At 43.5% G+C, this 24911-nt stretch overlaps 1 protein-coding gene across 1 annotated transcript in view; it reads left to right on the forward strand.

Moving 5' to 3' along the window:
- The window catches only part of LOC141259249 (tRNA (32-2'-O)-methyltransferase regulator THADA-like), a 110948-nt gene that overhangs the window by 20055 nt on the left and 65982 nt on the right, over window positions 1-24911 (forward strand). Inside the window, exons 4-13 of the mRNA XM_073674889.1 lie at window positions 3414-3441; window positions 3610-3758; window positions 9368-9490; window positions 11746-11866; window positions 12098-12243; window positions 15826-15907; window positions 15986-16110; window positions 16586-16783; window positions 20879-21545; window positions 23631-23783. Coding sequence (XP_073530990.1) covers window positions 3414-3441; window positions 3610-3758; window positions 9368-9490; window positions 11746-11866; window positions 12098-12243; window positions 15826-15907; window positions 15986-16110; window positions 16586-16783; window positions 20879-21545; window positions 23631-23783 — 1792 coding nt within the window. The remainder of the gene's footprint in view (window positions 1-3413; window positions 3442-3609; window positions 3759-9367; window positions 9491-11745; window positions 11867-12097; window positions 12244-15825; window positions 15908-15985; window positions 16111-16585; window positions 16784-20878; window positions 21546-23630; window positions 23784-24911) is intronic.

Here is a 24911-nt window from a genome sequence, read left to right on the forward strand (position 1 = left end):
AAGTCTCGTTAAAGGGTTGATATTGACTTTTAGGATTGCAACTTTAAATAGGTGGCACTAGCGTTCAAATCCCCTTCCATTCTAGAGAAATAATTTGTATATTTAAAGAGGGTGTCCACTACTTTAACCATGATGGCCTATCCTTGACACTCGGCATCCTCGCCAATCAGCTGTTCTTGGTGTCGGCGGCGGCCACATCTGACCAGATACGGAGCTGCACAGCGCAGCTCCGTCAACTGTATAGTGGCTATGGACGGGTACTGCACATCTGCCCCCTATCCAAATCATTAGAGGGCGGATGTGCAGTACCCGGCTGTGGCCAATATTCAGTAGACGGAGCTGCGCTGTGCCACTCCGTAACTGGTCAGTTCCGGCCAACACCAACAACAGCTGATCGGCGGGGGTGTCTGGTATAGGCCAGGATAGGCCATCAATGTTAAAGTAGCAGATAACCTCTTTAACCGCTTCCCGACCGCCCACTGTACATAAACGTCGGCGCTGCCTGGGCTCTGTGCAGCGCTGACGTTTATAAACGGTCGGTGGTCCCGCAGCGTTCAGGACCCCCAGGGTCCTGCAAGTGCTGCGGGTGAGGTGCAGAGCGACAGCTCTGACAGGGGACATCATCGGGACCTGATTGGATCAGGTCCCAATGATGTTAACCCTTTGCTATCTTCTAGATGCCGCGATCTATAGTGATCGCGGCATTTAGAAGATAGAGGACAGGGGGTCGTCCACTTACCTCTGGACGGCCCCCTGATGTCTGAGAGGACCTGCCGTTGTCATGGCAGCCGGAGGTCACATGACCGCCTCCGGGTCTGCCATGTACGGAGTCCTGCTAGGTTCAGCCTGCAGCTGAGTCTAGCAGGAGATAATGACAGTTTTACACTGTTAGCAGAGCTCTCATGCAATGCAATACATGTCTATTGCATTGCATGAGAACAGTGATTATAAAAATAAAAATTAATGTCCCATACAGGGACTAAGTAAAAATGTAAAAAAAAGTCTAAAAAATGTTTTCAAACTGTTAAAAAAAATCACAAAATAAATAAAATATTAAACTAATAAATCCGTATATTTATGCAAAAACAAAAAAAGTACACATATTTGGTATCGTCGCGTCCGAAACAACCCGATCTTTAAAACTGTCACACTAATTAACTCCTTCTGTGCACACCGTAAAAAAATTAAATAAAAAACGGAGCAAAAAACTATGCTTTTTCATCATATCGCCAAACAAAAAATATAAAAAGTGATCAAAAAGCGAAATGGAAATAAAAATGGTACCGCAGAAAACGTCATCTTGTTCCGCAAAAAAAAAGCCGCCATACAGCTCCATCAGCCGAAAAATGAAAAAGTTATAGCTCTCAGAATAAAGCGATGTAAAAAAAAATATTTTTTCTATAAAATTGTTTTGTGTAAAAGCGCCAAAAGATAAAAAAAAAATATACGGTAAGTGTAGTATCGCTGTAAATGTACTGACCCAAAGATTAACGCTGCCTTATCACTTTTACCACACGCAGAGCGGCATAAAAAAAACCCTCAAAAAACAATTCCTGAATTGGTGGTTTTTGTTCATTTTACCTCCCAAAAAACGGAATAGAAAGCGATCAAAAAATGTCACGTACCCAAAAATGGTACCAATAAAAATGTCATCTCGTCCCGCAAAAAAACAAGCTGTCACATGACTCTGTCGGCCGAAATATGGAAAAATTATAGCTCTCAAAATATGGCGATGCAAAAACTAGATTTTGCAAAAAAAAAGCGTCTTTTAGTGTGACAGCTGTCAATCATAAAAACCCGATATGAATCTGGTATCTCTGTAATCGCAACGACCTGAAGAATAAAGTAATCTCATCACTTATACCGCACGAGGAACGGCGTAAATAATAAATAAAACCAATTCTTCACCTGCTACTGATTTGTTTATTATGTCTCCCAAAGATCGCAGTAAAAAATACTCACTACTTCCCTAGATGAATTCCTTGAGAGGTGTAGTTTACAAAATGGGGTCACTTGTGGGGGTTTCTGCTGTTTCGGCATGTCAGCGACTCTTCAAATGTGACATGGTGTCTGCAACCTATCCCAGCCAACATAGCGCTCCTTTCTCTTCCGAACCCTGCCGTACACCAAAGCAGTGGTTTTCCCCCACATATGGGGTATCTGCGTACTCAGGAGAAATTGCACAACAAATTTCATGGTGCAATTTATCCTATTACCCTTATGATAATGCAAAATTAAGGGATGAAAAACATTTTTTGTGGGAAAAAAGTGAAAATTTTATTTTTATGGCTCAATATTATAAACTTCTGTGAAGCACCTGGGGGTGCAAGGTGCTCACCACACATCTAGATAAGTTCCCTAAGGGGTCTAGTTTCCAAAATGGTGTCACTTGTGGGGGGTTTCTACTGTTTAGGCACATCAGGGGCTCCCCAAATGCAACATGGCGTCTGCTAATTATTCAAACAAATTTTACATTCAAAAAGTCTAATGGCGCTCCTTCCCTTCCGAACCCTGCAATGCGCCCAAACAGTGGTTTTCCCTCACATATGGGGTATCAGCGCGCTCATAAGAAATTGCACTACAAATTGTTTAGTCCATTTTTTCCTGTTACCCTTGTGAAAATAAAAAAATGAAGTCTAAAGTAACATTTTTGTGAAAAAAGTTCAATGTTCATTGTTTTCTTCCACATTCCAAAAATTACCGTGAAGCACCTGAAGTGTTAATAAACTTCTTGAATGTGGTTTTGAGCACCTTGAGGGATGCAGTTTTTAGAATGGTGTCACTTCTGGGTATTTTCTGTCATAAAGGCCCCTCAAAGTCACTTCAAATAAGATGTGGTCCCTAAAAAAATGTTTTTGTAAATTTTGTTGAAAATGAGAAATCACTGGTCAACTTTTAACCCTTATAGCTCCCTAACAAAAAAAAAATGTTGGTTCCAAAAATGTGCTGATGTAAAGTAGACATGTGGGAAATGTTATTTATTAACTATTTTGTGTGATATATCTCTCTGATTTAAGGGCATGAAAATTCAAAGTTTGAAAATTGCAAAATTTTCAAAATTTTCGCCAAATTTCCGATTTTTTCACAAATAAACGCAAGTGATATCGAAGAAATGTTACCACTATCATGAAGTACAATATGTCACGAAAAAGCAGTCTCAGAATCAGTGGGATCCGTTGAAGCGTTCCAGAGTAATTACTTCATAAAGTGACAGTGGTCAGAATTGAAAAAATTGGCCAGGTCACGAAGGCGAAAACAGGCTCTGGCGCGAAGTGGTTATGATGATATATAAATAAATATGCATGTGGGGACTGATAAGGGGGCAGATACAAACCCTGCATAGGACTGTCAAGTGTCCCCACCTGATGCAGATAGTCATATATCCCTCTTATTTTATTTATTTTTTATCATAGGTGTTTCAGCTCATGGAACTGCAAACAGGTAATAATAACATGTTTGTATTTTGAGGGTTTTTTTTCTTTCTTTTTATTGATGCACAATAAAAACAATATTTAATAATTATTAATATTTTTTGCTTATTCTAATTTTTATTTCATTGCCATGTATGTAGTAATTGCAGACTGCACATTTTTTATCTTATCATTGTAGTATGTATGTGTTTGGAAGGAAGCCCCTCTGGACGGACATATTTTGCGAAAAATCTACAAGCTTTACTTTCAAAAATGTCTTTAACTTTTTCTTCAATGTTACGTGGAGAATTTGCTCACAGTGCTGATTACTGTCATCTCTGTGTTAAAGTAAGGTGAAAATCTGTTTTGATTGTTGTACTAAACTGTATTTTTACAGCCACAGTTGTGATTGTGTGGAAGTCAGAGAACTGAATATTTACGGGTCACACATTACAGCAGAGTAAGGCTATGTTCACTCGCAGCATTTTTGCTGTGTTTTTTTTCTTCAGCCAAAACTTGCTCTCTTGGTAAGAAACTAGTTCAATACTTCTTTTTTACAGCTGTTTTGCTGCTTTTTTGTCTCGTTTTTTGCAGCGCTTTTTGGGTGCAGATTACATGTGTGCTTTATGTACAGTACATGTTTAATAAAGTTAGCGTTATTCACCAAAACTGCATCAAAATCGCTGTTTCGTTACTTACAGCGTTTTTTCACTTATTGCTTTCTATGGGTGAAAAAATGCTGCAAAAACGCTTAAAGAATTGACATGCTGCAGATTTAAAAAATGCTGCAGTTCTCAAATTCATTCAAGAAAAAAAATACAATAGTGTGCATGTGATCTCTGAAATCTCATATCCTTTGCTGATACTAAAAAAACAGCTTTTAATTTGCATAAAAAAATGCAGCACAAAAACTTTATATGTGAATATATCCTAATGCTAACATGGGTCACACAGTATGTAACTGACGCGCCCCCTGGGCCAGTGCTGTAGTGCGGCGCACGTGTGCGCGGGGGAATACCCGGAGCCGGATCCGATGGGGGTAGTAGTCTCCGAGTGGCGGGGACCCGGTCCGTGCCCAGGGTGGTCAAACTAAGTGTGTGGCAGTCTTTGTAGATGTTGTTTAAGTGTCGACTACGCCACCCGTTGATTTGCGGCCGCAAGGCCGCCGCTGCAGAACAGTCCGCCGAGGCCGGTGGTATGTGTGCAGCAATGGTGGCATAACCCCCAACGGGAGAGGTATGGCCTCAGGGCAGCTGGTGCGGGTGAAGGAAGTGATAGAAAGGGCGTCCCGGTACCTTTAGTGCTGGTAGTACGATGGAACACAGAGACTGATGGCAGTTTTCAATGCTTTACTCACAGATGTTATCAGTGTCAGTCCTGCAGGTGATGACGACCCGAGCCGTGCTGCGTCCACCAGGTACGGGGCTCGACCAACCCCCAGGCAGTTCCAGAGTGTGACCTTGAACTCCTTTCTCCGTTCCTTTCTCTGGCCGTCCCCACTAGGGACCCACCCATGTCCAGCTTCCTCGGGCCTTCTGGTGGCGAAACCTATCTCCGGTTTCCCTGACCCTATGTGGCGTGCCTTCGTGGTGAGTGTAGTGAGTGGTCGCGCCAAGACGTGGCCACGACCTCCGGTTCCTGGCTGAGGATAAGTGGCCTCCACCAGTTCGGGATCCGGTACCCTGATCTGCCAACCCTTCACCCGTTTTAGCTCACTCGTGGGATCTCAGGGTTCCCTCTTCCTTCATGTCTCTGGGCCTTTCTCCAGGTTCCATTCCTTCCTTGTTCCTTGTTCCTTTCCTCTTGTCTTTCTCTCTCTTGCTCCCTTCAGGAGCAGCACCCAGACAGGGCTGCTGCTCCCTGTCACTACTCTTCTCCTCTTCTTCTGTCTAACTGAACTCCCCCTAAGATGGTGCCCACCTTTTTATACTCCCTCTGACACCCGAGCCCAGGTGACTAGCCACCAATGGGCTCCTTCCTATGCCCAGAGTCCCTCCCCTTTCTGCTCCTGCACCACTGGGCTATTCCTCCCCCCCTCCCACTCCAGCCAGGGACAGACGCTGTCTTACCTGCACATCTATCTGGTGGGAGTACCGTTGATCTGTCCCCCGGAAATGGGATGTATGTGGTGCATGCAGCTAACAGAGTTCCAGTCCACACTCCATCCTTACCCGGGAGTGGAATACCACACCTCTGGTTCGAGGTGCAATACCCCTGTAGCAGCCGAGCCCTCGGGGTGCTACATTCCCCCCTGGTAAACCACAGCACGTCCTCGGGCTGAAATAGAGTAAAACAATTTTTAAAGTGTACGTACACATAAAACACATCAACTTTCATCCATCCCTTTATGGGAGGTTTTCTCAACAGCTGGCTAATGCCACCGGAACTCTTTTACAAAAACACTATGTAAAACTTTGGCATCATATTAAATTTCACATTAAGGCATTCTCAAATAAAACATTCTTGAATTCTCGGGTTCTTGGGATCTGGCCGCTCTCAGTCCTCGGTCAGGTTAGGGATTAGGGCAAAAATAGGCAACAGTTCTCTTTCTGTCCCAACGGGGACCACACTCTTAGTGGAAACAGTCCCACAACAGTCCTTATACCCGGTCGGGTAACTATTCACATCTCCTCTTTTACTGTTTACGATTAACGGTGTGCTCCACACGCTCCTTTCTCTTCCTCAGGTTCAGACCCGTCCACTGTGCCCCTCCGGTAGGTGGGACTCTACGTCGCTCCTGTTTACAAACACCTGGCCTATGGTCTTCGGGTCTTGAATGATGCCCCAGCCACATGCCATGTGAAACTTAACAACAGTCCCGGTGACTCGGGGACAGTGAGCTGTACGGGGGGGGTCCTGGCGGGCCCTTGTCTTTTGCTCCACGTTTTTAATGTGGAGCCACTCCTACGGGGTGACTCTTCCTGGAGCGGGGGTTGGTGTACCCAGGCGGCCAGACGAATGGTGTCCCATCCGGGCAGGTGTGCTGCTCATACAGGTCTTTCCCCAATGGCGGCACGACTGGGGGCCCCGGCTGGGGTGCAGCGCCCGCGGGCACTCGGCCTTTTAACCAGGCCGGTGACTTTCTGATCGTGCCCGGTGTTGGGGAGCACGGTCCAGGGCGAGGCTCCGCTGCAGAGCTTGCTGCTGGAGGGCTGACTGCTGGTGATGGAGGCACGGCGGGCGGCGCGGCACCCAGAGCTTCGGGTTCCGCGGCGGGAGGTAGGAGCAGGTCCGCGGCCTCAGGGCCCGGAGTAACGGCGTTCCCCTTACTTGTCGTTGCGGCCTCCCCCGCGGCGTCGTCCTTGGCCTCCGATCCGCTTCTGCTGCCTCTCGGGATGGACGCGGTGCTGGATGGTGGCTGCACCTCCGGTTGGCAGGTCAGCGTGCGCCGGGTCAACTCCTCCTTCCACCCGGCGAGCACGTCTCGTTGCGCCCGGATCATCCTCTTGTTCAGTTCTTCCAACGCGGCCTGCGCGTACTCCGGTTCTTCCTTCTGGAGCACCGCTAGCAGCTCTGCAATTTGGTATGGCGGCTCCACCTGCAGCAGGCCTCGCGCCCGCGGTCCGGTACTTCGTTCCTCCTCCATTCCCGGGTGCGGACGGTCCGGACTCATCCAGACCGCACCCTGCCCCGCAGTTTTCTTTGCTCTCCGCCCCCATGGTGGGTGATATTGAGGTGTCTGGGTGACAATCACCCTTAGGGGCAGTCCCCCCACCTTGACGGACAGTTCCACGGTCGTCTTCATCACTCTCGAGGGTGGACCTTGCTTTTGGCGCCACTCTGGAACCTGGCCCACGATGGGAGGTGGCCTCTTGCCGTCCTCTGGCACGCCCATCATGGCGTCCGCTCTGCCAAGGCGGGAAAGGTCGATGAAGATGGCGGGAAACAGTCCAAGATGGCATCCAATGGCGGGAATCTGCTCCGAACGGCGGGAAATGGCTGGGGATGGCGGGAACCGATGGATGATGGTAGGAATCTTCTTTTTTTTTTTTTTTTTGGTTCGTTCAAAGTTCTCTTCAGGCACGCAATACCCGTTTGTGGCGGGCTGGTCTGAATCCTGCCGACTACGCCAAAGTTGACGCGCCCCCTGGTCCAGTGCTGTAGTGCGGCGCACGTGTGCGCGGGGGAATACCCGGAGCCGGATCCGATGGGGGTAGTAGTCTCCGAGTGGCGGGGACCCGGTCCGTGCCCAGGGTGGTCAAACTAAGTGTGTGGCAGTCTTTGTAGATGTTGTTTAAGTGTCGACTACGCCACCCGTTGATTTGCGGCCGCAAGGCCGCCGCTGCAGAACAGTCCGCCGAGGCCGGTGGTATGTGTGCAGCAATGGTGGCATAACCCCCAACGGGAGAGGTATGGCCTCAGGGCAGCTGGTGCGGGTGAAGGAAGTGATAGAAAGGGCGTCCCGGTACCTTTAGTGCTGGTAGTACGATGGAACACAGAGACTGATGGCAGTTTTCAATGCTTTACTCACAGATGTTATCAGTGTCAGTCCTGCAGGTGATGACGACCCGAGCCGTGCTGCGTCCACCAGGTACGGGGCTCGACCAACCCCCAGGCAGTTCCAGAGTGTGACCTTGAACTCCTTTCTCCGTTCCTTTCTCTGGCCGTCCCCACTAGGGACCCACCCATGTCCAGCTTCCTCGGGCCTTCTGGTGGCGAAACCTATCTCCGGTTTCCCTGACCCTATGTGGCGTGCCTTCATGGTGAGTGTAGTGAGTGGTCTCGCCAAGACGTGGCCACGACCTCCGGTTCCTGGCTGAGGATAAGTGGCCTCCACCAGTTCGGGATCCGGTACCCTGATCTGCCAACCCTTCACCCGTTTTAGCTCACTCGTGGGATCTCAGGGTTCCCTCTTCCTTCATGTCTCTATGCCTTTCTCCAGGTTCCATTCCTTCCTTGTTCCTTGTTCCTTTCCTCTTGTCTTTCTCTCTCTTGCTCCCTTCAGGAGCAGCACCCAGACAGGGCTGCTGCTCCCTGTCACTACTCTTCTCCTCTTCTTCTGTCTAACTGAACTCCCCCTAAGATGGTGCCCACCTTTTTATACTCCCTCTGACACCCGAGCCCAGGTGACTAGCCACCAATGGGCTCCTTCCTATGCCCAGAGTCCCTCCCCTCTCTGCTCCTGCACCACTGGGCTATTCCTCCCTCCCACTCCAGCCAGGGACAGACGCTGTCGTACCTGCACATCTATCGGGTGGGAGTACCGTTGATCTGTCCCCCGGAAATGGGATGTATGTGGTGCATGCAGCTAACAGAGTTCCAGTCCACACTCCATCCTTACCCGGGAGTGGAATACCACACCTCTGGTTCGAGGTGCAATACCCCTGTAGCAGCCGAGCCCTCGGGGTGCTACATAACCATGATTGTAAAGAGAAGGAAGAACCCCTTTAACTATAATGCCAGGGTCACACAGCTGTCGATTCTCTAATGCAAGAGAATAGGGCCAATTATGCTAATGACACTCAGCTCAATCTCTGTCCAAGTTTCAGCCGAGTGTCATCGGAGTGTGAGCCGATTCTCTCACATGAGAAAATCGCAGCTTAATTTCTCCATCTTCTCAATTGTCTCTGTGGCCATACATTGAACTGCACTCGAATTACATCCGAGTGCAGTCCGATGTTTCACACACACCCATAGACTTGAATAGGTACGTGCGATCTGATTATCAGATGCACTCGCAGCATGCTGTGATTGTTTTCTCATGCCAAATCAGCAAGAGAAAAAAACTGCATTGCTCCATAGTATAACATTGGGCCGAGTGCTGTCTGATAAAGCATCGAATAGCACTTGATCGTGTTATACGCTCGTGTGAGTGAGCCCTTATATTGTATTAAACTTGTGCTTTATGTGCAGCTCATTATTGAATTTATTGTACTGTTGTATTTATTGCGTGTTTTGTGTAAATTATTTTCTTTAATTTGTTTTAATAGAGAAGGTTATCATTATGTTCTCCCTAGTTGTGCCTTCAACTGTTTAGAGAGCTTGCTGACAGTATTAGCCCACTGGTGTGGGAATCTGCTGGTACTGCAAACCCTATGGAAAGCATACTGGGATCTCTCCTTCAAATAATTACACATCAGGTATTATGTTTTTTAATACTTCCATCTGATCCATTATTTATTTTTTAGTTTGCTCTGGTATGTGTCATTCTGTTCATAGTACATTTAGGTACATGCTTTTGTCAACATTCAGTAGAAATGCACCCAACCACATCTGAATTGGTAAACTTTTCAGTTATAGTGAAGATATGGAGGAATTAAAGGAGTATTCCCGTCTCCAAGATCCTATCCCTATATGTAGTAGGTATAATAATAATATTAGCTAATATCTCCAATTAGAAATGTAGTATATTTTTTCTGATTCGCTATCTCTTTCCTCATGTGCAGGCATCGCAGGACCTTAGGTATCCAGTGATTACCTGGCTATTTAACTAGCTAGCTATTATCAGACCTTGCCAGTTGTAGCTTAGCTCAAGTGGTGTATATTTGCTCTGTGCTCTAATTCCATGTTTTATGATCTTTGTTGCCCGACTTTGCCTTTGACCATCCATTTGTCTAGCCCCTTTGTCTTAATCCACTACCTTCTTGGAATTCTGACCCCGGACTGTGACCTGACTACGCCTCTGTCTCACCCATCTGTTTATGACAAGCTCTCTTGGTACCTTACCTTTTGACTACCCTGCCTCCCATTGACCTTGAGCAGTGACTCAGCGTCATACTGGCATTTCAGAGAAAACACACTTTGAAACATCGACCTGGGAAAATGTTGACTAGTCCAAGGAAAGTTTACGGCAACTTATATCCGCCAGGATTCCTGTATAGGAAGAGACAGGTCAATCAAAATGTGTTTTCGCTTGAATGCCTTAGTGATTCAGAGTAACACATACACAGCTTCAATAAGCGCATGAGAATCTGATTAATGCTGCCTCTGATGCTGGCTGCATGAAACTGCTTACAGGTTCCCTTTAGGGTGGATATATTTGTGATGCCAACAACATAACATAATACTATCATACGCTGCTAAAAGAAGCTACATTTTTTTCCAGCAAAGAACATGAATGTTAAAGGGGTTGCCCACCTGGAGAAAATATCTCTAGATAGGTTATATGTGTGTGTGTATATATATATATATATATATATATATATATATATATATATATATATATATGTGTGTATATATATATATATATATATATATATATATATATATATATATATATATACCATCCCGGCTCATTTGAGTAACTCAAGCAACCTCCTTCTCTGTCTGTGCATTGGTTGTGATGGAGAAAGAGGCTGACACAGCTATTAAAATGAGCCAGACAGCGTCAGAGGTTCAAGGCGGAGTCATTTTCGTAAAAATTGATATTGATCATCTTAATCTGTGTTCTGTTATATTTTTATTTTTGAATTTTCATATTTGGGCTTGGGCTGGGGGAATGCAAGAGAGTTTGTGCTCTCTTTATTGGTTTTGTGCTGCTGTATATTTTTAGAAAAATTATCTGATTTAAAAAAAAGTGAGCCAGACAGCTGTCAACACAGCAAGTTTTTTTCCCTTTGTTGCACCTAGGCCAGAACTGGAGGTGCTGGAACTGGTGCTGAAATTTTCGCACTGGCAGTCTTTTTTAATTCCAGTATATTCTTTACATATATTTCTGTTACCTGTCACCACGAAAATGCAGTGCAATCTGCAGGCATCATGTTATAGAGCAGGAGCTGAGCAGATTTTTATATAGTTTTGTAAAAAAAAAGAATCAATGTAACCTGTGATTTCATCATTTAATCCTCTTCTCTTTCTGGGATTTTGGGTCCAGTGGTCGGGCCTATGAGAGACTGACAGCTTCCTTTGTATAAAAGTGCATACAGAAGTAGCTGTCAGTCACTGATAGGACCTCCCACTGGACCAAAAATTCCAGAAAGAAAAGAGGATTAAATGATGAAAACACAAGTAATGCTGAATCTTTTCTCACCAATGTATAATTCTGTTCAGCTCCTCTTCCTCTATAACATGGGGCCTACAGATTGGACGTCATTTTCATGGTGACAGGTTCCTTGTAAACACATTCTAAGACATTTTTTTCCTCAAGTGAACAACTCCTTTTCAGCTTAATAGTGTACGTGTGTTCAGTTCTGTGTGATTTGTTGAACTATTTTCTATTATCTTTTGGAGTTGGTTTGTTAATAATTAAGCTTATAGAATTTAATGTGAAAATGTGCCTGTGTTCTCTAGTATGCCTGGCTCTCTTTGACTGTTTAGGCATGTCTAATACACAGACAATACTTGTATAGTATATGCATGTTATCACATTTTGTTTTTTTATTATTTTATTTTTAAGAACTTCAGTCGTGATGCCCGATTATTAGCTGGGACAGCTGTGGCCGCCCTGGCAAATACAGGACCAGTAATGGAGTCAGCATCTCAAGCTGCTATGAACCTTGTACAGCAGTGTGAAATTGGTGAGGAACTAGACTCAGTATTCTGATTATATTTTACAAGGTACTGTATTTATTTATTTATTTTAATTTATACTATCTTAGACGATTAATGATGATTTATTTCTTGTAGTTCGGAACACACATTAACACCATTTAGCATCCATTGCTAAATTAACAGCAACACCTGGCACCCAAGACCACTTTCTTTTGCATGTTTCAAGGACAATTTCATATATATTTTTTTCTTTGCAGCGTCTGGTGAACTACAATTTGGAAAATTATGTCTGATGAACCCTATTCGGAGAACCAATGAAGTAGGATTGCTATCAGTGTTACGAGGGCTGCTAACCTGTGGTCGTGAGGATCTTCTGACCTGTAAATTACATTCTACAGGCCAGGTAACATCATGATATAATGCAAACCTGCTATAATAGGAATGAATGTAGGTAATCTTCTCTATAATAACTTTATAATGATGTGAAATGAAGCCTGGAACTGGGAATAATAAATGTACATGTATTATAACTAGTGTTGAGCATTCCGATACTGAAATATCGGTTATCGACCGATATTCGCGGTATCGGAGTTCCGATACTGAGTTCCGATACTTTTAGAATATCGAATACCGGAATCGGAAGTTCCCATAATGCCTGTGCTCTGCAGCGTCTCTGAAGGATGACAAGCTGGATGGCAGCGCTCAGCTTACTGTACTTGTCATTTAGTGTTAAAGGATTTATTAAAAAAAATAATAGTGTTTTCATGCACCGGCTCTTTAAAAAAGCCGGCCGGCAATTCAGCAGCGGCATACACCGGTACCCGACAATTTACAACAGAAAGAATAGAGCATCACACATAGATTAGATAGATAGAAACATGTCAGTCACATATATAAGAAGTACAGTGACAGTGTTGGTTACTGTACTTGTCATTTAGTGTAAAGGATTTATTAAAAAAAATAACAATGTTTTCATGCACCGTCTCTTTAAAAAAGCCGGCCGGCAATTCAGCAGCGGTACCCGACAATTTAGAATAGAAAGAATAGAGCATCACACATAGATTAGATAGATAGAAACATGTCAGTCACATATATAAGAAGTACAGTGATAGTGTTGATTACTGTACTTGTTGTCATTTAGTGTTAAAATAAAGGATTTATAAAAAAAAAAAATTGGCGTGGGGTTCCCCGTAATTTTAGGCTCTAGCGGAGGTTAAGCAGACGGCTGGGGCAGATGTTTGAAGCCTGGGAAGGGGGTAATACCCACGGAGCTTCCCAGGCTACTAATATCAGCCCCCAGCTGAATACCTAAATACCTAAAATGACGTGGGGTCCCCCCTATTTTAATAGCTAGCAAAGGCTAGGCAGACAGCTGGGGGCTGATATTAATAGCCCAGGAAGGGTGCCATGAATATTGGCCCCCTCCCAGGCTAGAAACACCAGCCGTCAGCCGCCCCAGAAATGGCGCATCCATAGGATGCGCCAATTCTGGCACTTAGCCTCGCTCTTCCCACTGCCCTGTAGCGGTGGCAGTGGGGTAATAGGGCTGGGGTTGATGTGAGCTTATAATGCCAGCTGACATCAAGCCCAGGTTAGTAATGGAGAGGCGTCTATAAGACACCCCCATTACTAACCCCATAGCCAAAGTTAAAAAAAAAACCACAAACACCCAGAATAAAGTCCTTTAATTGAAATAAACACACAATTTTTTAATGTTCTAAATTAAACCATACTTACCATCACGCCCATTCCAGCTGAAGCCAATGTCTTCTGAAATAAAAGTAAAATAATAAAGCAACATCATCCTTACCTTTCCATGGTGCCCACGACAGCTTCAGATCTGCTACATTGACATGACAGGCTGGATCGCAACAGAACGCTGCCATCCAGCTTGCCATGCCGCAGACACTGAGAAGCGTAGGCATGCTTACGCTCCTCAGTGTCTGGCTGTGACGGCATCCAGATGAGCCGAGTTCATGTCCAATGAACTCAGCTCACCTCATGCACGTCACTGACAGCGTGGGAAAATTCTCCTGCTCAAGCGCTGAGCGCAGGAGAATTTTCCCACGCTGTCAGTGACGTGCATGAGGTGAGCTGAGTTCATTGGACATGAACTCGGCTCATCTGGATGCCGTCACAGCGAGACACTGAGGAGCGCAAGCATGCCTGCGCTTCTCAGTCTCTGCGGCATGGCAAGCTGCATCGCAAGCTGGATGGCAGCTTTCGGCTGCGATCCAGCCTGTCATGTGAATGTAGCAGAGCTGGAGCCATCCTGGGAACCATGGAAAGGTAAGGATGAGGTTGCTTTATTATTTTACTTTTATTGCAGGAGATCGTTGGCTTCAGCTGGAATGGGCGTGATGGTAAGTATGGTTTAATTTAGAACAATAAAGAATTGTGTCTTTATTTCAATTAAAGGACTTTATTCTGGGTGTTTGTGTTTTTTTTAACTTTGACTATGGGGTTAGTAATGGGGGTGTCTTATAGACGCCTCTCCATTACTAACCTGGGCTTGATGTCAGCTGGCATTATAAGCTGACATCAACCCCAGCCCTATTACCCCACTGCCACCGCTACAGGGCAGTGGGAAGAGCGAGGCTAAGTGCCAGAATTGGCACATCCTATGGATGTGCCATTTCTGGGGCGGCTGACGGCTGGTGTTTCTAGCCTGGGAAGGGGCCCATATTCATGGCACCCTTCCTGGGCTATTAATATCAGCCCCCAGCTGTCTGCCTAGCCTTTGCTAGCTATTAAAATAGGGGGGACCCCACGTCATTTTTTCTGGGGTCCCCCATTTTAATAGCTAGTAAAGGCTAGGTATTTAGCTGGGGGCTGATATTAGTAGCCTGGGAAGCTCCGTGGGTATTACCCCCTTCCCAGGCTTCAAACATCTGCCCCAGCTGTCTGCTTAACCTCCGCTAGAGCCTAAAATTACGGGGAACCCCACGCCATTTTTTTTTTTTAATAAATCCTTTATTTTAACACTAAATGACAAGTACAGTAATCAACACTGTCACTGTACTTCATATATGTGACTGACATGTTTCTATCTATCTAATCTATGTGTGATTCTCTATTCTTTCTATTCTAAATTGTCGGATACCGATGCTGAATTGCCGCCAGCTTTTTTAAAGAGACGGTGCAAGAAAACACTAATATTTTTTTTAATAAATCCTTTACACTAAATGACAAGTACAGTAAGCAACACTGTCACTGTACTTCATATATATGTGACTGACATGTTTTTATCTATCTAATCTATGTGTGATGCTCTATTCTTTCTGTTCTAAATTGTCGGGTACCGGTGTATGCCGCTGCTGAATTGCCGGCTTTTCATGTCATTCTACATTATTCTTAGTTGTTTTCCTTCATGTAGAATTAACCTACAAGGAAAGAAAGGGTTTATTTGTATTCCGATATTTGTGTCCCATTGACTTGCATTGGTTTCCGGTATCGGAATCGGCGATATCCGATACTTTTTGTGTATCGGTCCGATCCAATCCGATCCGATATTTCCCGATATAGGAAGGTATCGCTCAACACTAATTATAACATGTTAATGAGTACTTCATGATGAGGAGCATCTTTTGGCTTTGCCTTCGTCCTTAGACCACCCTCTTCTCCAAACTTCTGCCAGGAAATATCGCCATGCACTTACCTATAGCTACACTTAAACCATGGGAGAAATATTTATTTTTCTCTGGCATGGAGCTGAGGATGGAATTCTTCTATCCTTGGGTAAGAAATCAGAGGCACATGATCACATTGCTACATAATCTTATATATATATATATAAATATAAATATATATATATATATATATATATATATATATATATATACAGTATATATAATTTTATATAACCCTGAATCTAGATGTATCATGCTTTAAATTGACTACAGACTAATAAAGGATGTACTGCAGAGAGTGTGTGCAGACGTGATTATCACTAGTATTCCTACTGTATAGCTTTGTCTGTCCTCAGAGTACGACCTTGCTGGAGAGTCTGTTTCCCGCTGTGGCCTGCCTGTGTGAGCAGCAAATAGAGCCGTACTACAGTTTTCAAGGTGAATATACAGAGATAAATATTTTTCACTTAAGATTTCATACAAAATAAAAGTGTGATTATTGTCCCATCTATGTAGTGCTCTGCCTCTGGTTGCAGCGTGTACGGGAGCACCTGTCTGTGCTGCTAATTATCCAAGGGGCTTTGCCCTTGACAGATAACTCTCGTGTAATGAATCTTCTGTGGATTGGGGCTGAAATGCAGGTAAGAATTTATTTCTTTTTTGTTCTTTGGTAGGAGCCTACCATTCGGACTGTCTTGATCTGTAATGTTGCTACTCCTTTGTTATTGTTTTAAATGGGTTCTTCGTTATTCTCGAAAAGTTTTCCAACAGCCGGAATTGATATAAAACAGTAAAAGAAGCATTACTTAGCCATTTAATTGCGCTCTACTCCAGTTCTTTCGATCTATTTATCCTGCAGCAATGATGTTATGTCAATTGGGGAGCATGACCACTATTACTTATCACTGACCTCAGCGCTGTATTCCATGCATACAATTATGACCCCAAAGCCAGTGGTTAGCTTCAAGTAATGTTTTTTTTTTTTAATATAGCATAACATTATTTGTGGTTGGGCTACTGATTGACAATCCCAGTCAGCCCCCTTTTAAGCCTCTGTCTTATTTGAACTATGTTTATAATATAACATGGGTGTGTTATACCCTAATTTATGCACAGGTTGATGGTATGACTGCTTTGGTGCTCAGCTGTTTCCAGCACTATTTGCGCATTCACCGTAAGGAGTGTGAGCTCCTGGCAAGTTCAGAAGAGACCACACTCCAGAATTTGCTGCAAAAAATCAGAGAAATTTCATGGCAAGCTCGGTCGAGATATACTGTACTCTGTGCTCTACTGCCATTTCTGGGGTCTAGCAAGGTCAGAATTCAGTTTTCACTCATTTTTTTCTTTCGGTTTTGACATTTTTAATTTAAACAATACTATTTTCATTGCGCTGTATATTATCAGTTATCATCTGCTTTGTAGTTTAGTACATAACATGCATACTTAAAGGGTATGTACTAAGTTAAAAAGTTATCGCATCAGTAGGATAGAGGATGACTTATTGATTGCTGGGGGTCCCGGTGGCCAGACCCCCAGCGATCCTGAGAACAGGGATCTGAGGAAGGCCAGTTGAATGCAGCGGAGGTCGAGCTCTGCTTCATCTTCTTTGGGACTGCCGGTAATAACTGAGCGCAGCACTTGGCTATTTCCGGCAGTCTCTCTAACAATGAATGGAGGGGAAGTGCAAATGCTCGACCTCCTTTCTTTTCAAACTACATTCTTTAGAGCCTGGTTCTTTGGAACTCTGGGGGTCCTAGCAGTCGTACCACCAGGGATTAGTAAATTATATACTAACCTATTGATAGGGGCTAACTTACAAACCCTTTAAAGGTTTCTGCTACTTCATCTAGGAGCAGCTTGATGTAGAGACAAAGACCTTGATTGCAGCACTTTATCATTTCCTGGGCTGCTTGTTGTAGTTTTGATAAAATCACTGTTAAATCTGTTGCAAATTTCGACTATTTTCCCAAACACATTTTTATGAAGAAGGGGAAAAGGCAGGGCATTTACTGGCTGTGATTGCAAGGGCTCAAATAGGGACATCCTTTATAGGCGCTTTAAAAAATAAGGAAGGTGCAATGGTTAATCAGCCAGATCAAATATCAAATACTTTCAGAGAATTTTATCAGGACTTATACAGAACCAAAACACGATTTAGCAGAGAACAAATCCTGACTTATTTGGAAGGGATTGATCTTCCAGCTATCTCTGAAGCAGATAAAAAAATACTTAAATAGTCCCCTGCAATTAGAGGAGTTACAAATGGCCACAGCTTCAATGGCCAATAATAAATCACCAGGGTTGGACGGGTTCCCTATGGAAATATACAAAAAATTTGGGGATATATTACTACCTCAATTGCTGTGCACCTTCCAGGAGGCAGCAAGGGAAGGCATTCTGCCCCTCTCAATGAGAGAAGCAGTTATCGTAGTGATATCCAAACCGGGTAAGGATCCATTGCTTCCCGAATCCTATAGGCCTATATCCCTGCTACCTACGGACATTAAAATTATAGCAAAAGTTCTGGCCTCCAGGTTAAATAACATAATATCTAATGTTATACATAGTGATCAATCGGGCTTTATGCCAGCTAGGTCTACAGTCGTTAATATCCGTAGACTATTTCTTAATCTTCAGCTGCCAGTGGACAATGCAGGAGACAGGGTTATTTGCTCGCTAGACGCTGCTAAAGCATTTGACTCTGTTGAATGGGAATATCTATGGGTAGTTTTGGAGAAATTTGGTATGGGCGCTGGATTTATTTCATGGATCAAGCTACTATATGAGAGGCCATTGGCACGATTAAGGGTAAATGGGCGTCTTACTTCAGCCTTTGAACTGAGGAGGGGTACCCGGCAGGGCTGCCCGTTGTCCCCTTTACTGTTCGCACTGGTCATTGAACTACTAGCTGCGGCTATCAAGATGCACCCTGGCATAATGGGATTTCGCAGAGGGAATATAGAGGAGAAAATTGCGCTTTATGCTGACGATGCACTACTATTTTTAGCGGAATCCTCCAAAACATTATCTGTAGCTATGGAGACAATCGAGAAGTTTGGGAAATTTTCGGGTTTGGCGATTAATTGGACTAAGTCAGTATTGCTTCCAATAGATAATGGGAACATTAATGCACCTCCCTATACTGACTCGGGCTTACAAGTGGTCAATGAATTTAAATATTTGGGTATTAATGTAACATCTAAAGTCACTGACTATGAGAAACTAAACCTCAACCCAATACTGGCCAGATTCAAGTGTAAACTGGACACGTGGTCTAAATTGCCACTGTCAGTGGTGGACCGCACTAACTTAGTCAAGATGATCTGGATGCCACAATTGCTATATGTATTGCATAATTCTCCAATATGGATTCCCCAGAGATATTTCCTTAAGGTAAACAGCATGTTCAGGGACTTAATCTGGGGAAAACAAACTCCAAGAATTAAACTGGAAACTTTGCAAAGAGATAAAACAATGGGTGGCCTTACTGTACCAAATCCGTGGGTTTATTATATGGCAGCTCAGCTCCAGCAAATTCGTGGGTGGGACGACCCTGGAGGGGGAGGGGGGGGCTCAACGTCTTCTACTCCAATCACATTTTTAATCACTCAGACTCTATGAAGCATTGGAGGCTCACAAATTTAAGACACCCTCTTGTAGAACCCCAACTACGCTGTTAATACACAAACGTTGGTGGGCAGTGAGGAAATTACAGGGGATACAAGGGATCTCACAATTTACATCACTGTGGGAAACGCCATGGCTCCCTAACCTATATAAGTTGGAAGGGTTTAAAAATTGGAGTCTAAAAGGACTAGAAAGATTCACTCATGTTTTAACGGGAGATTCACTCAAGGAGTTTTCACAGATACAAAATGAATATGGACTGCCCAACACCGAATTTTATAAGTACCTTCAGTTACGACATGCATATCAGGCAGAGGGTCTTGTGCTTAATAATGGAGTTCCTCAAAATGCTATAATACAGAGAATGGCTAGCTCGCATAATTCTGGGGGGCTAATCTCATTGCTTTATAGGGGTCTGCTGGACCTGGTATTAGCAAAACACCCCATAAGATCAAAAGAAAAATGGGAGGGCTTGATAGGCCCTGTTGAAGAGGGGCTGTGGTCTGAAATACTGGAAAGAGTTCTCCAGTTATCTCTGAGTGAATCCCATAGATTCTCCCACTTACAGGTGCTGCACCAGTCATATAGAGTACCCCAATTTCTCCACGATATAGGGCTTCGACCAGACTCCCTATGTGCTAGATGTAAAACATCCCCGGCTAACATGCTTCATATGATGTGGACCTGCCCTGCTCTGGAAAACTTCTGGAGGGATGTAATAGCGATCATTGATAGAACATACTCAGTCGATTTCGATCCCTCACCATTAGTATGTATACTGGGATATATAGAAGATCTGAGCACTGACGAACATGGCAAAATAGCGGTGGCATGCATGTTATACATGGCTAGGAAACTAATAGCCCAACATTGGTTATCAGAGCAGGCGCCCACGGTGACGGAATTTATAAATAAGATTAATTGGTTATTAAATCTGGAAAAAAGTATATATCTGAAAAGGAAGGTCATCTCTAAATTTGAAAAAATATGGGCTCCATGGATTGATGGCTCCGGCCTAGCATCCAGAGAACTGCATAGATTTCGACTTGGTCTGCTATGATTGGTGTATAGATTACTTGACAGGTGCAAAATCCTACATTGGACTGCTTTAGACATGTATATAACTGCTCCAAAGCAAGAGTTAGATACCCCTTAATACAATTGTGACTATTTATACTGTAAGATTGTTAATTTGCTGTGGACAGAACTGTGGAACATTTAACTCAAAATGTTTTGTTTGAAAGGGCGATGTGTTGTGGGGGGAGGGATAGAATAGGGACTGGGTCCCTTCTTTGGTTGGGTTGTTTTATTTGTTTTACTGTTGTGTTACGAAAAAAGGTTTAACAATAAAAAAAATCTTTGATTTAAAAAAATCTGTTGCAAATCTACCAGTTTCCTGAATCCTGACCTCTGGATAGTCCTGCACTCACCACTGATTGGCAACTTTCTGTGTACACTGTGCATAGGCAAAAAGCTGCCAATCACTGGTGGGGGCGAGGTTATTGAGAGCTCATAAATATGGAGGACTACTTGGCAGCAGATTTAGTAGTCCTCTAATGATAATATCCTTTCTGATAGTACAGTGATTTTAAAACTACAGCAAGCACCCAGTAAGTGACACATTGCTGGAATCAGGTACTCTGTCTTTATATTATGCTGCTCTCATATTAGTTGGTAGAAACCTGATTACAGATTCCTTTTAAAAAGAGGCTATGGCCATGTATCTGTATTAAGAGGAACCAGTACATAGTTAAGGGCTGACCAATTCTGTTTTGTTTACAGGTTTTGACTTTCTACCCTTTGCTCCCATCCCATCTATTTTCCTGTTTGGCGACTAACTACCTCTGCCCTCCAGCTGCTGAGACTTACCGCACAATTGTTAGCTTGCAGAAACAAGAATGGGCTCAGAAGGGCACAATAGATGAAGGGCAGCTAGGTAAACATTGGGCAGAAAGTTGGCTGGTGCCTCTCTCTGATGCACTAACTTCCACACAATGTAGTCTACAAAATAATGCAGCTACTCATATTCTCCCCTGTACCCTGAGGACATTTAGTGGCTCTTTCAAATTACTGGCAAAACAAATGTGTGGTACAGAAACTCCACATCTCCGAGGCTGGATCAGCCTTGCACGGGCACAGAAAGTAGTTGTAGGTCAAGTGGTAGAAGCAGAAGAAAGGCTGCAGCTATGTCTGAAATCCGCTGACGATGGAGTACGCCTGGATGCAATGAGTTTCATTTGCTACTGTCCTAGAAGTAACCAACCCCCTTCCTCTGATGAGCTGAAACTACTGAAGAAGTATCTACCTTACAATTTGGGGGTGGACAATCCAGGCTTTCGTCAGCAAATACAGGCCGTGCTCCGCAGGGCTCTAGAGAGGCTTCGGGATGCAGCAATGTCTGCCCTCCGCAAGGGTCATACACAAGAGGAAACTGTGGCCCAGACAATTGGTGAGAAATGTATATACGTTATGAACAGAGTGTTTATCTATTGACTTCTACACAAAGACCTTATGTAATTACAATTTAGATCTTATACAACACGTGCATAGTGCATGGTAAACTTATTTATTGGAATGTTTACATATACATTGAAATATGTCTACTATTCAGCTGGAAATATCCATCAATAAGGCCACAATGTTGGTTCATAGATGTTGAGGTTGTTAAAGGGACTGTCTCCACAGAATGACTTTTCAAGCCAAGTACAGGTCCTCGGTGCACCATGGCATGGCCAAACATTTAACTACACCTTCCCAACTGCTTGTTTTGCCTCTTTCTCCACCCCACCCCCCTCTTCTTTGATTGACAGCTTTGACTTCATAGAGCCAGTGAAGATAAGAGATAGATGGAAAACAAGCAGCTGAGAAAGTGTACTTAAATGTTTGGCCACACCAAAGGTGCACCGAGCGCCTGTACTTGGTTTGAACAGTCATTCTGTGCTGACAGTCCCTTTAAATTGAAACAATATCCACAAAACAGAATTCATAGTCGAAAAGTAATACCTAGGGCCCTATGCCGTATAGTAAGGGAGCCTGCAAAAGTACACAGTGGGCACTCATAAACTGAGATTCATACAGAAAACATGCGTTGGGGCTGTTGGCATGCTGTTCCACGTGGGTGACAAATGGATAAGAGTTAAATAGGATTGTTTTCCTTTTACTGAATGTATCATCAGCCTAATACTTACTAGCTCATGTATGACAAATTGTATTGCTCACAGGTTGACATACAGTTTATTTATACATATATACTGATAGTCTGTGCAATTGAGATATACACATTTGGTATGTATATATCTTATTCATTATTTGAGCACTAGCACTTTACAGATTTTCATGATATGATTAACTCTCCCCACCCCAACATATATGAGTGGTTAGCACATATTTTGGTACCTGTATTTTGACTGTAGTGTTAAAGTTAAAGTTTTAAATATTTTTCTAATAAATATTATTATATTTTATGGATGGATCTAGTATGTTTGCCGGAAAGAGTTAATAGAACATTCTCGATCATCGCTGCTCAGAGTCCCTTTAAACCCTGGTCTTAAAATCACTGTACTTATAAGATTTTTCCCAAGATTAAAAATTATCTCCTATGTATAGCATAGGACTTTACCAATCAGTGAAGGTTCCGATCTCGAGAATGGAGCTTCACAGGACCCAGTCTGAATGGAGCAGAAGTTGAGCATGTTCATTTCTGCTCCACTCATTTATGGGACTGCTCAAACTTTTTTCTGTTTCAGACAATGCTCTGCTCTTGGGATCATTGGAACCCAGGTGTTCAGTATATCTATACTCTTGGGAAAACCTCTTTAATGTGGGAGTCCTATTCTAGAACAGTATGGCAAATCGCTAGTATTTGCCATAATGTTCACACAAGTGGGGGCCCAACATGAAGCCTCTCATTAGTGGGGGCCCAACATGAAGCCTCTCATTAGTGGGGGCCCAATATGAAGCCTCTCATTAGTGGGAGCCCAACATGAAGCCTCTCAATAGTGGGGGCCCAAGATGAAACCTCTCATTAGTGGGGGCCCAACATGAAACCTCTCATTAGTGGGGGCCCAACATGAAGCTTCTCATTAGTGGGGGCCCAACATGAAGCTTCTCATTAGTGGGGGCCCAACATGAAGCTTCTCATTAGTGGGGACCCATCATGAAGCTTTTCATTAGTGGGGACGTAACATGAAGCCTCTGTTTTGTAGTTCCCTTCATGGCACATGGTCAAGTGTATCACTGTAGAGGGAATATTTTTGAAAGGAGTCATAGTGGTCGCAGCATTCAGACACCCACTGATGTGGGAGTTATGACATATCCTAGCAATATGCCATCATATCCTTTTGGTGGTAACACATTTAGTGTTTAGTTATGTATTTAGTTAAAATAATATTTTATTAATAATTGGTAAACATTGGTATCATTGTTGATATACATGCTTTTAGATTAACCTGATTGTGATAATATTGATGCTTTTACTGCAATTATGTGTCAAGTTTAATTATGTATGTTTCTTATGTTCATTTTACTGCATCAGATTTCACTGATTGGATATTTCATCTGAGTATTTCATCATTGTCCCCTGCGGGCAATTATCAGCGGCGATGCTGTGCTTTGCTCACACTCTGCTCCTTGCTGGAAGTTTTTACTGACCATTGGAATCCCCAAAGGAAGAAAGGACAACCCCCACGTGAGTGCTGTTCTTCCGATGAAAACTATTCACAACAAACATCATGTCAACTAAGCAAAATTGCTGTGGCTTGTGCTGTGTTCGTGTTAATGGTCCTAACTCCATCCATCATTAGCGTTCTGGAAAAAATATGTGTAGGAGGCTTTAAAGATGTTTTGTTAGAATTGCCACTGATCTTCTACCCCCAGGTGATAATTATCATATTGCAGAAAGCACCACTGATCATGACAATGGGGCTACTGTCTCCCCCATTTAAATGAAGCTGTGATCAATTTTGCATTCTGCCTCCCCCGATATAACATTTTCACTGCCACAGACGTATCTCGAATATCCTTACAGGGTGGCACTTCAGTCACCATGGGACTTATGAGAAGATTATATACCAGTCTGAATCACAACTACAGAAGTGATCAAGGGGAAAACAGGGGCAGAAGGAGATCACCTATCGCCTCTCCCCTGTGCCTGCTTCTGCAGCCTGCTAACTTCACCACAGCGCACCCTTTCATACTACTCACTGGAGTAGGGAGGATTTTATATGGCTGAATCTTCGTCTGGATCAGTTGCAGAAGCTCATTTTGAAGCTGAGATTCTCTGCTCCAAAACAAGACCAGATTCACCACTATATTTGTGGTCTAGCCTGAGATATCAGGGGTTGAAGTTAGAGCTGCGGATACCAGAAGCACTTCTATTAACTTTTTTTTCCCCTAGAACTGTGTAAATGTTAGTGTAGTGTCAGTGTGTTAATGTACTCACCCATCTCTGATCACAGTGCGCTCTGTCTGTGACCTGGAAGTGGCTTTTGCAATGTAAGCCATCTGAATGAGGCTTCATATACTTACACCCAGAGTGTAGTGTGATCTGAATATTTAGAATTGCTGTCACTTGACTCAAAAGAGGACCAGAACGTCACTGGAGGCGATGAGTGAGTATATACTTTAAATACACAGGCACTATACTACACGGCCATTTTCAAGGGGTTTATAGAAAAAAGTTAATGGGAATGCTTTAACCCATGAGATCTCTGGCTTTGTCGTGATTATAGTTGTAATTCTTGTATTGATTTGAAGATGAGATTCTCAGCATCAAGATGAGCTTTGGACTGTCTGTAGCTGCAATCAAGGCTGATAT

Source organism: Phyllobates terribilis, unplaced genomic scaffold (assembly GCF_046119375.1).
Source record: "Phyllobates terribilis strain yellow unplaced genomic scaffold, ASM4611937v1 Scaffold_1__5_contigs__length_1240528914, whole genome shotgun sequence".
Classification (NCBI taxonomy): Eukaryota; Metazoa; Chordata; class Amphibia; order Anura; family Dendrobatidae; genus Phyllobates; species Phyllobates terribilis.